The following is a 19263-nucleotide window of genomic DNA, read 5'->3' as shown; positions in this document are numbered from 1 at the left end:
ATCACTGACAAGACCAGCATGGTGCTGTGGATTGGATTTCTAGTTTGCAGGTTAGCTAGACACATTTTAGCATTAAAATCACAGAATTACAAATACATAAAAAAAACCCCAATATTTTAAATAACAGGATCCAATCCCTACCAAACTAACTCCACATAAGCCAGTACAAACATATGTCAATCTTGAACACGAGCACACACGGTAATACTTGCTGTTTACCATTGTCTGCCTTCTCACACCAAGAAAGCCGGAATACCAGGTGCCATGGGGCAGCGGTAGGGTACAACCTCAGTCTGTCAGAGGGTTAACACAGAGAGATCATCATTTGCACCTATGGGGAATTTAGAGTCACCAATTAACTTAACCCCACCAACTGCATGTCTTTGGACTGTGAGGAGAAGCTTGAGTACCTGGAGAGAACAAGCACAGACACAGGGAAAAACATGGAATCTCCACACAGAAAGCCAGTTGTTGGATTCAAACCCAGGACCTTGTTGCGGTAAGGAAACAGTGCTAACTACCGTGCTGCCCTGCTTTCCAAAATCCTAAAAAAATGTCATTTTCATACATACTTTTTTGTTTTCATTTTCTGTTGACACAAAAGTACTGTAATTCAAAACACATTCCATTACTATAGGCTGCCACAAGTAACGTTAGCATACTTTCTCAAATGACATCTTATACATTTATATATGTGCTTTTGTGCTGCATGAAGCATTTATAATAATTACCTACTGGTAGATCTATACTGCTTGAACTTGTCTTTGTTACAATTCTGCACACTCTGTACTACCTCAGTGCAGCAATCAACCCAACCTCTCATAGCATGAAGGTAAATAAAAGTTTCCTTAGCAACTGAACTGTAGGAAACACAGAACAGCTTATTAATACCTTCAGAAACTTTTCTTTGGATGCTACAACATTAATGGACAAGTGGAGATATACTGTGAAATTATACCTTTAATAGCGCTAACACTTCAAGTTAATCACAAATGGATTCATTAACTCAAGAAGGGAGAAGTTGCTACATCATCTACGAAATTAATTTGGTTTAATAGTGCACACAAAACTAACACCTACAGCTACTTTAGAATCACCAATTGACATGCATGTTTTTGGACTATGGGAGAAAGGAAAAACAAACCCACAGGCACATGGAAAACAACTCTCAGTCTGAAAAATCATCACACTGCTGCAATGTGGTCCTGCACTACTGCTCAGCAGTTTGCAGGGTCAGTAAACCAGCTTTGACCAAGCAAAGTGAAATGTACTGAAGCATTCAGATGAATAGACAATATTAAGTAACAATGTGTGCTGAGTAATAATAGCAAAAGATTTAAAAGAAACAGTCTGTGACAAGAATTAGAAGTTTAAAGCTACAAAGTAAGAACACAGTGCACTAACAGTGAGGAGTTCTAAGACAAAAGGTCATAACAGACTAGATGAGAACCATCCGAGCAACGGGACTGCAAAATCCTGGATTAGTGCGTGTTGGTGGGAGATAATATAGTAACTCTGTATTTCATGTTCATGTTCTGGAGGACTAGGACAGGAAGTAGATAGAAACACACTCAGCATTTAAAAGTCAGGTAAATGTCACACGTCAACTGGAATACGACAAGTATTGACAAAGGAGCTATCCGCAGAATATCTCATTACTTCTATTGATGTTCAGGTTTTACTGCGAACGGTATATTCAATATTAGTCTGTGCAGTGCCCGTGGTTGATTATGTTGGCACTGCAGATTGATTGCTGCAGTTAAATAACCTCCTGAAAGACAACCAGCTTTGAACGCTCAATGATTTTCTTTGTCAATCTTGATGCAGAGAAACACTGACACAAGAGAAAAATGTACACCAGCTCGAATAGAAATGAATTACAGAATGGGGGATACACTGAGGCAACTGTTGCCGTTGGCAAATACATTGCATTTACCTCCAACAGCCAGAAAGAAGAAGAGTCTGGCAGTTGATATAACAGCATGGCCCCTGCAGAGAAACTGATGATAGATAATGAAAAGAAATTAGAACTAGAACTAGGTTTTCCGACCCCCACTGCGTCGGAAAACCTAGATAGACAGGTGGGGGTGAAACCAGATAACAAAGTCAGAAGAGAGTGAGAATTTCGAGGCCATCCGATCCTCTTAGAGTCACCCTAGCTGTACAGCTAATCTCCTCATAATGAGACTAGGCTTCCAGCTATGTCCTGGTCAGGTTTGGGGTGAATGAAGGTTAGGCTAGCTCATCTGGAAAGTTACTTTTGATACTTTAAAAAAAAGAATCACTTCATTACTTGCAAATTGTTATTTTAGTAAGTCATTATTAAAACCAATTTATTGGGAACTGATTTTTCACATTTGAAGGCTTGTTTGTTTACGCTACATATAGAAAATGATCATCTCAGTGTGAAGAAATGTGACCTCTGTAATGACGCACACTCCCCTTTTACGTTTGAATTAAATGCAGCCATTTGAGAGGCAAATACAAAAGACATGCAAGCTAGACTGACAAACCATCCCATTGCTTAGTGGAATTAACTGCTTCCAGCAATGAAGCCCACACACTGTGATATCCCTTACCTCCATCTGGAGCAGGTGGGTGAGATGGAGGGAGACAAGTACCTGCAGTTAAACAGCCATTTAGCATTCTGGGATGTAAAGCTCCCACTGTCATGCTGTCATTTAAGACCCCACTGGTTTAAATAATCACTGTCATTTATATCAAATTTATAGTTATTTACCTACAGTTTTACAAACTGGGTATCTTGGTGCGATATTAGATGTGACCGTACATTTTGGTGCAGACAATGTGAGATCATTCAGTCACTTTTTGACACATATTAAATAAATGATGTTTACCTGGTTAGTAAGCCTTCAAACATTCAGTTTTGAACTCACTAATAGCATTTTGGCTGCTGCTATATTGCTTTTTCTAAATTATTCTAAAGTTCTAAATTATCAGCGGCAACTAGCAAGCTTGGTTAGCAAGCTGTTTGGACATTAACTAATTGAAATTTGCCAATTTCCCCACCCCCAGATCTCTATTACTGTAGCTCTCAACAAATCGATTCAGCTAAATCTCATCAATTCTTAAAAAGGAGCCATTCAGTAAAATTATGACCTCAAGGGAAGTTGCCTTTGTAGGAAAGTAGCTACTTAGGACACTGCAGGCTGCAGTCAAGAACCACTGATGCTAATGTGTAGTTTTTTTTATCATGCTTTAGCATTAGGTAGCTATGCTAAGTGTTGTAAAGTGTAGAAGTAAATTTAAATCTAATTTGATATACAAAGAGGTGTTTACAAAGGTTATAAAGCTAGTTATGTAGCTATTTGGTAGTTACGTGTTTTGATATTTACATGTTTACACGTTTGAATGTTTAGACATGCATGTTCAAACCAGTAATAAGTATGTGTTATATCTACCTGGTTGTTTTCCCTGTTTTGATCTGAGTATAAGATTCCCTGGCTTCTGAGAGGTCAGTGAAGTATTCATGAGGGCGGCACACAGGAAGTGTGGGTTGTTGTTGCTGTGTGCTGAGAGTAAAGAGGCCTCTAAAAAGTTATCCGTCTCCAGCTTGCTGTTCCTAATTATTCAGAGAGATTCCAAACCATCTAGTGAACCCTCAGGTTACAGTGTGTTAAAAAAAATATCCTGAACACAAACATGGTGAAGAAAGCTGGATAGTCTAAATCCACAACTTGGTATTTTGTTCAAAAATAAATGTCTTTATCTCTTTTACAAAGACAGTTGCAACAAAATTTCACAAGCCACTTAGATGGAGAGCGTGGTAGCTAATAGCCTCACCTAGCATAAATACTACAGTAAGCTATTCACGGTGTAAAAACCTGTAAAGACCTCAGTAGGAGATTAGAAACCACTGCTTGCATGATAACCATAGTAAAGGTTTGCAAATAATTTAGCCTACACTTTTAAAGTACTAATCACCTGCTATCAAATTTCAAAGTGACAAATTAATTTGATATTTCTGTAGAGATAAATGAGCCCTGAGTTTTTATACCCAAAAAACAACTTTGCAGCATAAAGAAATCTGTGTGTAGACTTATCTGGCATGAAGATTAAGAATGTACCATTTTTGCTGTGTGGCCTCAAAGCACATAAAGTTGAGCTACATTGTGTGTGTGTGTGTGTGTGTGTGTGTGTGTGTGTTAGTATTCTTTTAATGTATTATGGGAGCCATAGCTTCGATTATTTTTTAAGACGCTGGTCAAATTACTAAAATATTAGTATTGAACTTGGAATATTATATGCGTGAGTACTTTGTTTCCTCAAAGAGATCACTCTGTTAGGGTATCAGCTATGAGAAAACAATATTCCCTCTCTGGTTCTATAACTCAACTCCAAGTGGTGGTGAATTATTCAGCAGTGAGCTTCATTTTATAGAAAGACATGAGGGAAAGACATATGGAGCAAAGTCCTGAAAAAGATTATTTGAGCGCTTTCAAGTAAAATAGCAGCAGAGTGACCCAGATGCCTACCGCTATACAAGAATTCCTTTTTGGTTTTCATGATGCACAGCTGAAGCAGAACAGTGCCACACAGCACAAAGTCCAGCCGACTGAGTTTTCTTGTAAAAAAACAAACAAAACAACAGCAGCCTTAAATTTGGGCCTAAAATTGGGTCAGTGGAACAAAGATTTGACGAAAATTCGTAAGGAAAGTGTTATTTCTTTGTGAATCTGAAGGCTTAACTTTGTGCCTATGATTCACAGCTGGAAGCTCTTCACTGGGTCATCCTATGTTTATTTCATCAAATGCCTCTAACTTGACCAATTTCAGATCATCCTGAAAAAACAGAAAAGGGGAAAGATATGCTTCTTAAAAGGAAAGTTGGATGCCATTATCTTAAAAATTAGTTGAGGTAAAGGTTTTTCAAATGCTTTATGGTATTTGTCTGGTAGCATGGCTCAAACAATAAGGTCTCCCAGTCATTACGATACTTGGATTTCCAGTCAGACATTTGTCTCATTAAAACATTAGAGTGCAAAAAACCAAAAACCTACACATTTTCATTCAGCTTCAGTGTAATAGTTATGACACCATATTCCAAATCTAAACCAGCTTTTTAGAAGGAGAAAGTTTCTGGTAATATTTGTGACTAAGATGTTCTAATTAAATTTTTGCAGCCTCACAGCCTAGCAGTTTATTTATTTTTAGGTCAGGAAGAGCCAATGTATGCTGTATACAACACCACATATGACACAACACATGTGACCCAGATCCCAGCAGCTATGTAAGAACTAATTTTTTGGTTTCATGATGCACACTGGAAACAGAAGAGCACCAGACAGCCCAGTGTCCAACTGAATTTTCTTCTGGAAAACAAACAGAAGTCTTAAATATAGACTTAAAATTTGGGTCACTGGGATGAAGATTTGAGGATAATTCACAATGAAATTCAGAAGCAGCCTCGTTTTACCTTTTGGACATGACTCACAAGCTCTATATTAAAATGAACTCCTAAAGAATAGCACACATAAAAAACTGTGTATAACCTAATTCAGTTGAAGGTTGTTATAAAGACACATAACCTGGCTGTGGGAATGAATCAAATATTATAAAATAAAATATTCTTTGTGGAAATTGTATGTGTGTTTTTCAGTTAAGTCTCTGTTTTAGCGATGTATCGTAGTGATGTGCGAATCATGAACGAATCGTTCAACGCTCGAGAATCACTTTACTGACTTGTGAATCATGATTCACAAGCCCAACTGACTCATTCACTGACTCATCCCTGTTGCTGTTAGCAAACTAATTTCATTAGTAGAAATATATCTAGCGTATAATTAAAATTGTGGGGAAAAAACAACAGCCAGTTTATTAACAGAAACATTTCTGCTCTGAACTGGAAGAAAAAACCCTGAGTAGAAAGCTCACATCAAGACAATAGCTCCTCTGTTCACAGTAGCATCGCTCTTCTAACATGCTAACAGCACATTTGAGTTACTCACCCCTTCCCTTCCTGTGCTGAATTGTAGCGTAAACGAATCACTGGGCCTGTCTCAATATGTGTACTTGTGCATACTTGGGTTCTCGTGTACTCGTGATACGTCATCAGTTGGAGACCAAGTACTGTTCCAATTCAAAGTACACATCAAGCCGAGAACACGAAAAAGTCCCAGATGTGTTCTCGCTCCGCCTGTTTTATCGAGCATGCATCAGTGGTGACGTGTGTGGACTTGGTACAGCTAAATATCCCAGAATGCATTTCGTGCAAAACTCAAACGCGGCAATGGCAGACGAGCGCGGCTAAAAACGTTTAAATATTACTCTTTCTGGGTCACAAAATAAACTTTTAAGTTATTTTCAAGCGAGAATGTAGCGGTGTAAACTTCAAATATCTGCTTGATTTATCAAGATATCATATATTTCCAAACGTGCTCCGACGTTTTCGGAGATGTCTGTGACCCGCCAACTCCATAGCAGACCGGGAGGTCGAGGATTACTAGACCCGGCGACAACAGCGGACTCCCGGCACATTGTTTTCAACCCCCCCCCGCTGTCTTTCACTGCTCAGGTTAAACATGATATATAAGTCTCTTAGGTAACTTCAAAATGTCAATGTTTGGTTTATTTCAGTGTTGAGTAAATGAGTAAATCGGTTTGGCTGTGATTAAAGCTTCATAACATATTACTCACAGTTAAATTAAGAGGGGACGGCAGTAAAAACTCCGGAGCTGTGACATCATCAAGTACGTTGGTGTTCCAATTGTACAAATCGCGAGTCCGTGCTCGCATTCTCGGCAAGTCCGTACTCCTGTGCGTTCTGCGAGTCTGGACTTGCGTACTTGAGAATTGAGGGCCACTCACTCACTCAGCCCCTCCCTCCTGGCTCACAGCTTCTTCTTCTTCTTTTTGGTTGGCAACCAATGTTAAGGCGCATTACTGCCCCTTGGCTCACAGCTCAGTGGACATTTAGATGAGAAAATATATATTTGACACATTTGAGGAAAATACTAATAAAATAAAATAAAAATAAATAAAATAAATGTTCCCTTTAGAAATCTTAATTTTTTTTGCTCTATAAAAATAGTTGTTTTTCTTTTTCAATCACTCATCTTAGCAGTAGGATTTATAGGAAACATATTAAGTTTGAGTGAAAATGTACATTTTTTCACTCTCTGGGCAACTGACTCAGTGACTCAAATGACTCAAAAACCCGATTCATTTTGGTGAGTGACTCATTCAAACTCGATTCAGTAAAAAGAATCGAATTTACCATCACTAATGTGTCAGTTGTGAACGAAACGGCTCTTAGAGCCGACTCTTTGATGTGAACGACGTGAGCCTGTTCCTTATTGGGAGCCGTGTTTTTTTTTTTCTTCTTTCTCTCACCCTCTCTCGCTCACTTTTTTCCGCTTCACTCCGCACAAGAGCCTTGTGCTTGCGCTGAGCAGAGGGGGGAGGGGCGGTAGTTACACTCGCAGTAGCACAGGAACAGAGGCAGAGGGAAAGCGAGAGAAATAGAGCCAAGGACAACAATGTCACATTAGAAAGGTGGAGTAATCATCCACAACTATTATATCGTGCAGGCTCATATGACAGAGAATCTGCATCTTCTTTTTGTGTATTGTGTTGTGGTTTGCAGTGTTTTGTGTTGTTTCACTTTAAATTTGTTTAAAAGGAAAAAGCTGAAAATTTAAATAGTTAAAAGTTGAAATGTGAGTAGTTGTTTTTTGTATTATATAATTTATTTATTACATTTTATGTGGAGTGAATAAATAAAAGTATATTTACTATGGCCCCTAGAGACAAAGCACGTACCAAGTCCAAAACACGTGAAACCTCCAAAACACGTACAAACTCATCCTGGAGCACACAACGGAAGTGCTCCAGGATGCTAGGGGCAGTGTTGAGCTTTTGTGACCTAGTGGCTACACAAGCCAGGAAGTACCAACGACCAGTTTTGGTGTGTGGTAGTAACATGTAAATGAACATTTTTTTTTAAACTATTTGAATATATATGAGTGTTTGTGTATAAATACACAAAGAATACACATATGCTTTCAACTGTGTAATTTAAGTGATCTACGTAGCTCTGTTTTGGAAGTTCAGTTAACAATGTGCTTTGGAGTTTGTACGTGCTTTTTAGAGTTTATACGTGTTTTGGAGTTTGTACGTGCTTTGTCTCTAGGGGTCACCGTACAAACTCCAAAACTCGCCTTGAGGCGACTGTTGTTGTGATTTCGGTTCTCTAGAAAGAGCCGGAATTCCCATCACCAGTACGGTGGCCGGCAGGCTGAAACGCGCTGGTAGTAGGGGTGCAACGATACTCGTATCGATATTGAACCGTTCGATACAGTGCTTTCGGTTCGGTACGCATATGTATCGAACAATACAACATTTTTAATTTCTTTTATCAACTTTCCTTCTGACGGTGCTGTCTGTGTTGAGCGCTCAGTGGATCTGCGCTCCACAGTGCAGCCTAGGCGGAGTAGTCGAACACAGATTCACTGAGCGCAGGGCAAGCTAGCGAGACAGAAGCTCTCCTTGCAACATGGCAAATTGAACCTCCCCCACCCTCATTCAGATCTGGCGTTTGGAACTATTTTGGTCTTCATGTGACGTATGACCCTGAAGGTAAGCGTGTCATGGACTAAAGTAAAACAGTATGTTGGATATGCCAGAAATGCTCAATTACATGGGTGGGAACTAGTGTGTTAGCGCAGTTAGCTCGTTAACGTATTGGCCGTCCAGCCCCACGCACGGGGCGATCCGCAGTAGCTCGTTAACAGAGATTTGCCGTGTTGTGGCGTTAACGTCATTTCAGATTAACGCTGACAGCACTAGTGGGAACACAACGAATATGACTGCACATTTACGCCGACATCATCCAAGTGCAAAGACAAGTGGAAGCAGACAAAAACAACAAGCAGGCATGCTGCAAACTTTACCCGAGTCATTTAGACAGCCGTTAGCACATGATTCTCCTTATGGGGACCTGATATGTTTAATATGCTGCTGAGATATAGCCCAGAAGAAGCGTATAGTATAGCTTTTATTTTGGAAAGAGCCATTTCTCTGTAATAAACTCTCTTTTCCAAAGATGAGTGATTCCTCAATCAGATACAGGGCTCGCAAAATCGCTAGCGATTTTTCCAGTCGGGCTACCAAACTCTATCTCTGCCCTGCCCGTCGGCCTATCGTAGGAAGGAAAAATCTATGTCAGTGCTTTTGCATTCTTTCGGAAATGTAGCTGGGTAATTATGTCATTGGCATCGGTGAGCCACTGTCAATATGTGACATATTGAAATCGCGTTTGAATTTGCTTGTGTTTGCTTGTGCTTTGTTTTTTGCTTTCACTTTGCAATCGTGTGAACTGTGTATAGAGAGCGACAGCACTGATCGGTGAGTGACGATAATTTGAGCACCAATTCCTCTGACATCGTCTTATCAATCGTTAGCTTACTATGCAAACATGACAAGTGAAATTTCCCGCAGCTTAAACATGTGAGAGGTTGATCGCGCAGAGAATCGCTGAGCGTTATGTGAGTGCGTGTGTAAAAGCAGCAGGATATATATTTTAGTTCTGCTGAGCCAAATAAGACAGGTCAGGGTGAAGAAGTGACAGCCAAAGAAAAGCTTACCACAACGGAAACGGAAAAGTTATGACAAATCAGACTATAAGGCAAAAAGAAAGTGCAGCTTTATGGTTTCATGGACAAAAGAATTTCTGTGGCTGCAATATGACGAGCTAAATAACCAGGGCTGCACATAAGTGGTCCACAGCTGCGCATTCGCTGTCATTTATTTAGAACTCTTAAAGATGTCGAAGAAGCTCCTTTAAGCAATTACTTTGGTGTTCTTCACCTCCAAAGAAATGTCAGAAGGAGTCCGAACTACAAAAGAAGCTCGTATTCTCGGAAAAGTGGTTGCAGGAGGTGAGCTGGCTTCAAACAAATGATAAACCACAGAGATGTGGTGCAGAATGTGCCGTGAAAATTTAATAAATGACAAATTAATAAAAAGGCATGAACATTTTTTTTGTATCGAAAAAAATATCGAACCGTGACACCAAAGTATCGAACCGAACCGAACCGTGAATTTTGTGTATCGTTGCACCCCTAGCTGGTAGTACACTGTACTTCCTCTCACAGCGTCAACGACCAGAGCCAGGCTAGTTGGTTAATCCAGATTACCACTACTAATAATGATAATAATAATGATAACATTATAATGATAATTATAATATACTGTAATTAATTATAATTAATGTTATTGTTGTATATATTTAAGAACACTAATTAGAAAATACAAATATATATGAACATAAAAGTATATTTACATATTTTGAGTAATAAAAATACAGAAATGTAGATGAACAACTTTTAACCTGATGTCACCTGTACCTGCAGCAGGCTGAAAGGAGAGAATTTCTAACATCTTAAATTTCAAGCATCATTTCAGCTCAGAGAAAACAGCTGAGTTACTCCTGATTCCCTGACGCCGTCATTACTGTGTAAATTCAGGATCCACTCCTGCCCCCTGCTACACCAGTTAGCGGCTACAAACCAGCTGATCCTCTAATGCAGGAAATGCAAACATGTACATGCAGAGGCGGAGCAAGAAGTGGAATGTATGAGGGAGCAGAGCTGCAGTTGCGTCCTCTTTGTCTCTGAAAGAAGATTCAGCCGAGTCCATCAAGTTTCTCTCAGCAACAGTGGTGAGTGTAGCTGATCACTCTGTTCATCACAGTCACATTGGTTCAATAGAAATGTGCTCATATAGCTACTGATCTACTGTAGAAACATGGAGCTGCTGTTTGAAAGAGTCTCACTGTGGCACTGCTCAGGAGAATAAACCTCTGGGTGTCCACAAGTACCTCCTACCTCATATTCCTAACCTGCTTTCCTTGACCTCAATGAAAACACTGAGGTCAAGGAAAAGTTGTTAGGAGACATGATGAGGACTTAGGAAAAGAGAAGAGTGTGCACTGAGAACTGCAGAAGACTAGAAAACACTGATCTTACTTAAACACCAGTGTTTTATGGAGGTCATAAAAAACAAACAAAAACCTAAGAAAGAGGCTGAGAGTCAGTTTGAGACTGAAAATTGTGCACAGACGTATTTTTGTAGCTGGCCTTAAACCATATGTGTGTAAGAGTTTCACTTTCAGGAGGACATTTAAATGAGTCATATGAATGGGGCTGGCTCTACACTGGTACAAGAGGAGGCAACGCCCCTTAAGTCAAGCTTTTAGAAGTTGAGAAAGAAAATTTCACTAGCTGGGCCCACATCCTCATTTTAGGTGTGACAGTGTTTTAGTAGAAGTGAATGCTTTGACATGAATTGAGCTGCGGTTTGGGGAAGACCTCAAAGGGGACTGGCGATGGCTCCCGGGCCTGGCAGATCCCCATGTATTAAATAGAAATGAAGAAGTTACAGAATTGAAAACAAGGAGGGAGGGAGGGTGGGGCATGTAAACAACTTGCAGAACTGGAGATCTGGGGGAACCTGATGATAACCGGAAGGAGACATTAGTGTGCTGCCCAACTTGCATCATGCACATATTAATAATTATATGGTCCTAAGTGTGAGTGCATACACTCATGAAATGTTTAGTAACTTCAGATCCCTGCAACAAGCTCAGGTCCAGTTTACTTTCGTGATTTGGACTATTCCATTTCACAGCTGTTGTTAAATTTTTTTCTTTATCTCCTGTACAGGCCAACGCAATCTATTTGTCGTTTCAGGTTGTAGTGTTACACAACATTTTCAGATCCAAAAGAAATAAAATAAGTGTTTCGTAATTCATTCAATTTATTGTCTTGATTGTTTCATTCTATTATAGAATCTTACAAGAAAGAGGCTAAATTATATTCCATTATGCTTTATTATGGTTGTCTGTCCCTGTGTGTTGGCCCTGCGACAGACTGGCGACCTGTCCAGGGTGTACCCCGCCTCTCGCCCTATGACAGCTGGGATAGGCTCCAGCGCCCCCTGCGACCCTGAAAAGGATAAATGGAAGTGAATGGATGGATGGATGGATGGATGGATGCTTTATTAGCTGCTTCGGTGAAAAACAAATCAACAATGCAAACCCCCCCCCCCCCCCCCCCCCCCCCCAAAAAAAAAAAAAACATCAAAACAACATACTGGAAAACAGTTATTCATCACTTGATTGCTTCAATACAACACTTGAGCACATATATGCGGGACTTTTAGTGGCTGTTTTGATCTCGCTCTCTCTCTTAACCGAGCAAATCTCGCTGTGGTAGCAGCTTTAAACTCGGTATGACCCAGGTTGATAGAGGGTGCCCAGTCTGGATCGCATTCCAGCATTTTGTAGGCTGGTTTTCCTACAAAACACAACAAACATTAGCCCGCAAAGCCACAGTAAACAAAGCAGCATAGCGCAACGAATTCAATTCAAATCAATATAAGACTTATTTGTAACCTACATCAACAATTATGTTATGATAAAATACATAATAACTACAACAGAAGACTTACCTTTGTGGAAATGCTTGGAGCAGACTAACATGTGAGCTGGAGTGTTCTGAAACGTTATATTTGGTCTTCGAATGGCTGCAATCCAGGCCATCCGTCGGCTCTTTGTTACTTCAGAAACACGGCTTGAACAATTTCTCTTCCACAACGGAATCCAATTAAATAAAGAAAATGAGTGACGCCAAGAAAAGAAGCAAAATCTGAAACCATTTAAATTTTACTGACAATGCAAAGTGTGTAGAGTCTGCAAGAAAAGGATATCATAGAGAGCACACAAACAACCTGCACAGGCACCTGAGAACTGTCCGCCCATCAGTGCAATGGGAAGATCACACACAGTCAGCTGAGTGTGATATTAATGGAGGTGCATTTTTTTTCTTTTGGTTTTGCATATTTTAATCTATATTTTATTGTGTTGTGGTTTGCAGTGTTTTGTGTTGTTTCACTTTAAATTTGTTTAAAAGGAAAAAGCTGAAAATTTAAAGAGTTAAAAGTTGAATTGTAAACAGTTTGTTTTTGTATTTTATAATTTATATAATATAATTATAATATTTTATAATTTTTTACATTTTATGTGGAGTGAATAAATAAAAGTATATGTGTATAATAAACATATATAAATAAAAACACGGTTTTTTTTACATTAGTAATTCATTTTGTGCATAATTTTATATTGTTGTTCATAATAAATTAATTATAGCAACAAAATAACCTCAACAACCGCTTGGGAGCCAAAAGAGTCGGCTCTCTAAAAAGAGCCAGAATTCCCACCACTAGTTTGTGCGCAGACTCACACAGCACTCCGCAGAGATCGCTCCCTGCAGCTAAACATCCAATCACTGTTAGTGTGCAAATGAGCCAGTGTCAGGTTTCTCAGAGGGCAGGGCAGAGCAAAACAAACAACTTGGATAGGGATACATCTGTAAGGGAAGCAGGAGATTGTTGTTGTAGAGTGGATTGAAGAGAAAGGAGAGTGGAGCTGTTCAGCTGCAAACAGAGTTCAGTTCCTTGCAAAACAAACAAGCTTAAAACAAGAAAAAAGTTCAAATGTTCTGTTCTGAACCTTCTGTGCTCTACACATTAATTTTAAAATTGTAGGAAAAGACATGGTGATTTCTTTTATTACCAGGGCAACCCTTTTTAGTTTTCTTAATATTGGCAATAGCGAGAAATGTTGATATAGGCCAGGGGTCTGCAACCTTTTACACCCAAAGAGCCATTTGGACTCTGTTTCCACGCAAAAGAAAACACTGGGAGCCGCAAATACTTTTTGACATCTAAAATGAAGATAACACTGTATATATTGTTTTTTACCTTTATGCTTTGTGTGAACAACTAAGGTGTGTTGCTTGTGAAATCCTTGAAGTGCTACAGAGAAAATTACATTTTATTTATGTAATTAACACATTTTGAACTCTTAAAGAAATATAACAAAAGGAAAGACACCCAGCTGAACTAAAATGATCCAGCAAACAAACACTGTTGTCAGCCACCACCCTTATATCGCCTTTGGGCTGTTGGAACCTTGACATGACTTTTAAAAAATAATTGGTAAAAAAGCACTATGCTGCTGAAAAATTAAAAATAGATATTTGCAAAATTCTGCCTAAATATGTATTTTACCAGGTTAATGCGTGCGGCGGGGCGTGGTCTGCAGCGCCGCTGCAGGGGAGGCGGACGCACCTGAGCGACACCCGCAATCACGCCTCGCTGCCTTTACGTCTGCGCTGTCTGTGCTGTTGTGTTGTTGGTGGTGTATGTCGGGCTGTGAGGTGAAAAGCTACAGCCGGCTGTATGCGTACAGCAACCGTGTGTGAAAAGTGGTCAATAAATACATGCTGAAAAGCGTGTTCATGCAAACTTCGTCGGTCTGCCGTGATATGTTTACAATGGGACTTCTGCTCCTGAACCTCTGCGCACAGCGTCTGCTAATCGGGGCTGTACGAAGTCAGTTTACGCAGGACTGTAAGCTGTCATCTGTCAGGCGTGAGCGGTGTTTGTCTTTAACATAGTTCACGGTGGAGAATAGCTGCTGACATAATGTGGATCCGAAGATCTATAATTGGCCTGCCTGGGGTTGAAAGTCTCGATAAATGCACGGCGTTTCGGCGGGTACACCGGCTTCCGCGACCGCGAGTGTGACTCTTATTTTGAGCGATGAAAAAATAATAGAATATAATTTTATTTTTATATTTCAATATCACAATAATCTTCCAATTTAGAACTACAAGTTAAAAAGAACTAACGTAAATAAAATACACTTCAGCTAAATACTAATTTATTTTCCCAAACCACGCGGAGCCGCAGTATAAGGACTAAAGAGCCGCAGTTGCCGACCCCTGATATAGGCCATCCAATTAAGGTAAATGTCATGTTTTTAGTTGTCAGAATCTGATGAGAAATATTTTATTTTTTGTTGTTTTATTTTTCAGTTAAGGTAGTCAGGGGGTTTGCGTGCCTCAGTGACCTTGTTTCTTTGGAACGCACCTTCTATCTTTTTGACTTCAGGCTGACTCCACATTTCCTCTTCTTATTAGTGCTTCTGTTTCCTTTAGCTCTTTCATATTAAAAGCAAAGTGCAGGCAAACTTTTATTGTGAAGCATTGAGAGGAAATAGTGTGTTTGTCACACAGTGAGGAGAGTTTTGTTAGCTGAGCTGTCTCACATACCACCATTTTCATCATGAACAACTGAAACAGGAACAGGAAGTTAAATAAAGGGTGGTGCATCACCATCAGCAAAACCCATCTATCCATTTTCATGACTACTGATCAAATTCAGGCTCCCAGATGATACAGGCGGGATACACCCTGGACAGGTTGCCAGGCTACTGCATGTCTAATGCTGCTGAGCAAACTCATCCTGTAAAGTCTCATTTGGACACACACTAATAAAAATCTGAACAATGCAAAAGACAACAAATGACAATTTCTGAATTCTATATAGTTGAATTTCAAAATATTGCAAACAATATATGTTCAACACTTTTAACATGGATTTCTTAGAAAAAATAAAGAAAATACTTTTTCCTTTCAAATTTCATTCTGAACTGAGCTACTGTGAACAAGTTTACCACTACACCAACAATATCAGTAGACTGTCATCAAAGATGAGGGTGAGGACCCAGGTACTGACAAGTAGTAGTAGGAGACTGGAACTTATTAACAAAAGGCGGGCGTTTATTTAGCCAGAATACACAAGGCTACAAAAATAAGAAAAACTAATAACTAATGTAAACTGGGAGAAGCTAAACTCAGAGCACCGCACAAGGAAGGCGGAAAAAACTAGAGACTGGGAACATGGGGAAGATGAACAGACAACCTGATAAAGAGCAAAAGTTAAGCAACTGAACACAAAGCATGTGAGACAGGGGACTGTCAAAATAAAACAGGAAGTGGCACACTTCACAGGTGAGACACAGTAACAAGAACCTAAAGACTAATAAAATAAGCGAACAGGAAACACAAATGATTAAACTGGGAAGAGCAAGGAAACAGAACCATGACTAACATCAAAGAATAGAAACTGAACCAGAACATCAAACACTGACTCGCAGACTCCAGACCAATAGATCAATATTCTGGAGTTTCCAAATTCTACTCAAATTTTAACTGAGAACACGTTTTGTTTTTAACACCAGGTAAAATTTTAGAACATTTTCTGCTGCTTTACTTTGCCTAAGAATGTTATGGTCCAAGAACCATCACAAAGTAGAAACTCTGCCAATCATGTCTGTTGTGGCCTTGACAAATGGCATCATTCTGGTGATTTCCACATTTTTCACTCTCACCTGGAGGTTTGTTAATTCAGAGGGTTAAAGTGCTTTATCTGCTCATCACAGCAATAACTCAAAACGGCTGATGGACACATGTAAAGATTAAAAACTGACACACTCCTTTTTCTTTCTTCTTAAACATAAAATTAAAATTGAATTGAAACTTTTTTTTCCTTCTCCCTCAGAGTGCAGACATGGCTGCTGCCAGTAATCTGCAATCTGAAGATCAGTTTCTGTGCTCCATCTGTCTGGATGTGTTCACTGATCCAGTCAGCACACCATGTGGACACAACTTCTGCAAAAACTGCATCACTCAGCACTGGAACGCTAATGGCAGACATAAATGTCCTATGTGTAACAGAGTGTTCAAGAGACGACCCGAACTAGACATCAACACTTTGTTCTCTGAGATGGTTGCTCAGTTCAGACGTGAAGCTCAGCAGAAAGCCAGCAGCAGCAGCTCAGAGCAACAAGCTGCTAAACCAGGAGAAGTTCCCTGTGACTTCTGCACTGGAACCAGACTGAAGGCCCTGAAGTCCTGCCTGGTGTGTCAGACTTCCTACTGTCAGACTCACCTGGAGCCTCATCTGACAAAGAAAGCTCTGAGAGGACATCAGCTGATTAATGCAGTGGAGAACCTGGAAGACAAGATGTGTAAGAAGCATGAAAAACCCCTGGAGCTGTTCTGTAAGACCGACCAGACATGTGTCTGCATGCTCTGCTCTGTTTTAGAGCACAAGAACCACGAGTTTGTTCCTCTGAGAGAAGAATATGAAGGAAAGAAGGCAGAGCTGGGGAAGACAGAGGCTGTGATTCAGCAGATGATCCAGAAGAGACGACTGAAAATTCAAGAGATCAAAGAGTCAGTGAAGACGAGTAAAGGTGCTGCAGACAGACAGAAAGCAGAAGGTGTTCAGGTCCTCACTGCTCTGAAGGAGTCTGTTGAGAGACGCCTGAAGGAGCTCAAAAAGGAGATCGAAGACAAACAGGAAACTACAGAGAAACAGGCTGAAGGTCTCATCAAAGATCTGGAACGGGAAGTCTCTGAGCTGATGAAGAGAAGCTTTGAGGTGGAGCAGCTCTTACACTCTGAAGACCACCTCCACCTCCTCCAAAGCTTCTCGTCCCTGAAAGCTGCTCCACCCACCAAGGACTGGACAGAGGTCAGAGTCCATCCACCATCATATGAGGGGACTGTGGTGAGAGCTGTGGCTCAGCTGGAGGAGACACTCAGGAAAGACTTGAAGAAGCTGTTTGAGGCCGAGCTGAAGACGGTCCAGCAGTATGCAGTGGATGTGACTCTGGATCCTGATACAGCGTATCCTAATCTCATCCTGTCTGATGATGGGAAGCAAGTATACTGTGGTGATGTGAGGATGAATGTTCCAGACAACCCAGAGAGATTTTCTGCTTGTGTTTGTGTTTTAGGAGCGCAGAGTTTCTCTTCAGGCAGATTTTACTTTGAGGTTCAGGTTAAAGGAAAGACTGACTGGGACTTGGGAGTGGCCAGAGAGTCGATCAACAGGAAGGGAAATGTTATGCTGAGACCTCAGTATGGTCTCTGGACTGTAGTGCTGAGGAATGGGAATGAATACAGAGCTTGTGCAGGGCCTTCATTCCGTCTCTGTCTTTATTCTGGCCCTGAGAAGGTGGGGGTGTTTGTGGATTATGAGGAGGGTCTGGTCTCCTTTTATGATGTAGGTACTGGAGCTCTGATCTACTCCTTTACTGGCTGCTCCTTCACTCACAAACTCCACCCATACTTCAGTCCCTATCTGAATCAGGGTGGTAACAACTCTTCACCTCTGATCATATGTCCTGTCGGTCAAACTGAGTCGATCAACGACTGATTTTATTTGATGAACTGATTGAAGTAAAGGTGGCACCTGTGTGTTTGGCACACCGTCTACCGCTCTTTCTTATTTGTCTCATTTTATTATTTTTAGCCAACGTTGTGCAAGATGTCAGTTCCACGCTGTCTTATGATCACCAGACGTTATTGAAAACAGGTTCATCCACCAAAGTTTTAGTTCAGCTTGATGAAGCCAGGGTTCTTTGCCTCCCTATCTGGAAGCAATACCATCGTGCCGGTGTTGTGCCATTCCAACGCCACAAGCTACGTGGAAGCGACGCAGGATACGGGGTACCCATGGAGGTCGCCTCGTTAAGCTGAGAATCTGGATTACTTACCTTCCCCAAGATCTTCACTCCAATCGTCAATCTTTTCCATGACTCCTGGTGCCATCGCTTGCTCTGGACTCTGTGGACTCCCGGTTGGTTCCCGTTGCCAGCTCTATCGAGAGGAGCCCTCTTAAATCCTTCCCGTCGACATCTGCGTTGGCGGGTAGCGGATCAATCAAACCTTTGACTGGTGGATCGGGTAGTCGCTCCCGCAGAAGTCTCTGACCCCTCAGGTTGGGTTTAATAAATGCCAGATCGGTGGCAAACAAAACTTTCATTTTGAAGGATTTCTTTTCTTCCGATGTGTTTGGGTTTCCTCCGTCTGACTGAAACTTGGACTTGTGCCTTTTCTGCCGGCCGGCTGTGCTTATTTTAGCGCCCCGAGAGCTTCTGGTGGTGGAAGGGGGTTAGCTGTTGTTTTTAAAGCACACTTTGATTTTAGGCAGCTATCCTCACCGACACGCTACACCAGTTTTGAACTTTGTGTGAACTAGGCCACTCGCCTTCGTTGCTGTATGAGATAGTTTACCGGCCTCCTAGAAATAATAAGGATTTTTAATACGAGTTTTCGGACTTTCTTGCTGACTGTGCATCATGGTACAACCAGATTCTGCTGCTCTGTGATTTTAATTTTCACATCTGTTTCCCAGAGAAGCCACTGGTTAAGAACTTCATGGACTTAGTAAACTTTTAATCTTGTTCAGTCTGTTAAAGGTCCCACTCAAGAACGTGGTCACACATTGGACTTGGTGTTATCTTATGGGTTATCCGTATGTAACTTACATGTCGAGGATGCTGTATTCTCTGACCATATGTCTGTAACGCAGACACTAAAGAGG

General features: G+C 40.7%; 1 protein-coding gene across 1 annotated transcript; it reads left to right on the top strand.

The window, feature by feature from the left end:
- Positions 1-16416: 16416 nt before the first annotated feature.
- LOC102797966 (E3 ubiquitin-protein ligase TRIM21-like) lies at positions 16417-18093 on the top strand. Its single transcript, XM_006799090.3, has one exon. The coding sequence runs from the start codon at positions 16438-16440 to the stop codon at positions 18091-18093; it is 1656 nt and encodes a 551-aa protein (XP_006799153.2). The 5' UTR covers positions 16417-16437.
- Positions 18094-19263: the final 1170 nt, after the last annotated feature.

The sequence above is a fragment of the Neolamprologus brichardi genome, chromosome 13 (genome assembly GCF_056152115.1).
Source record: "Neolamprologus brichardi isolate AB-2024 chromosome 13, ASM5615211v1, whole genome shotgun sequence".
Taxonomy (NCBI): Eukaryota; Metazoa; Chordata; class Actinopteri; order Cichliformes; family Cichlidae; genus Neolamprologus; species Neolamprologus brichardi.
Note: the sequence above shows the minus strand (reverse complement) of the source record. Positions and strands in the feature narration are given on the sequence as shown.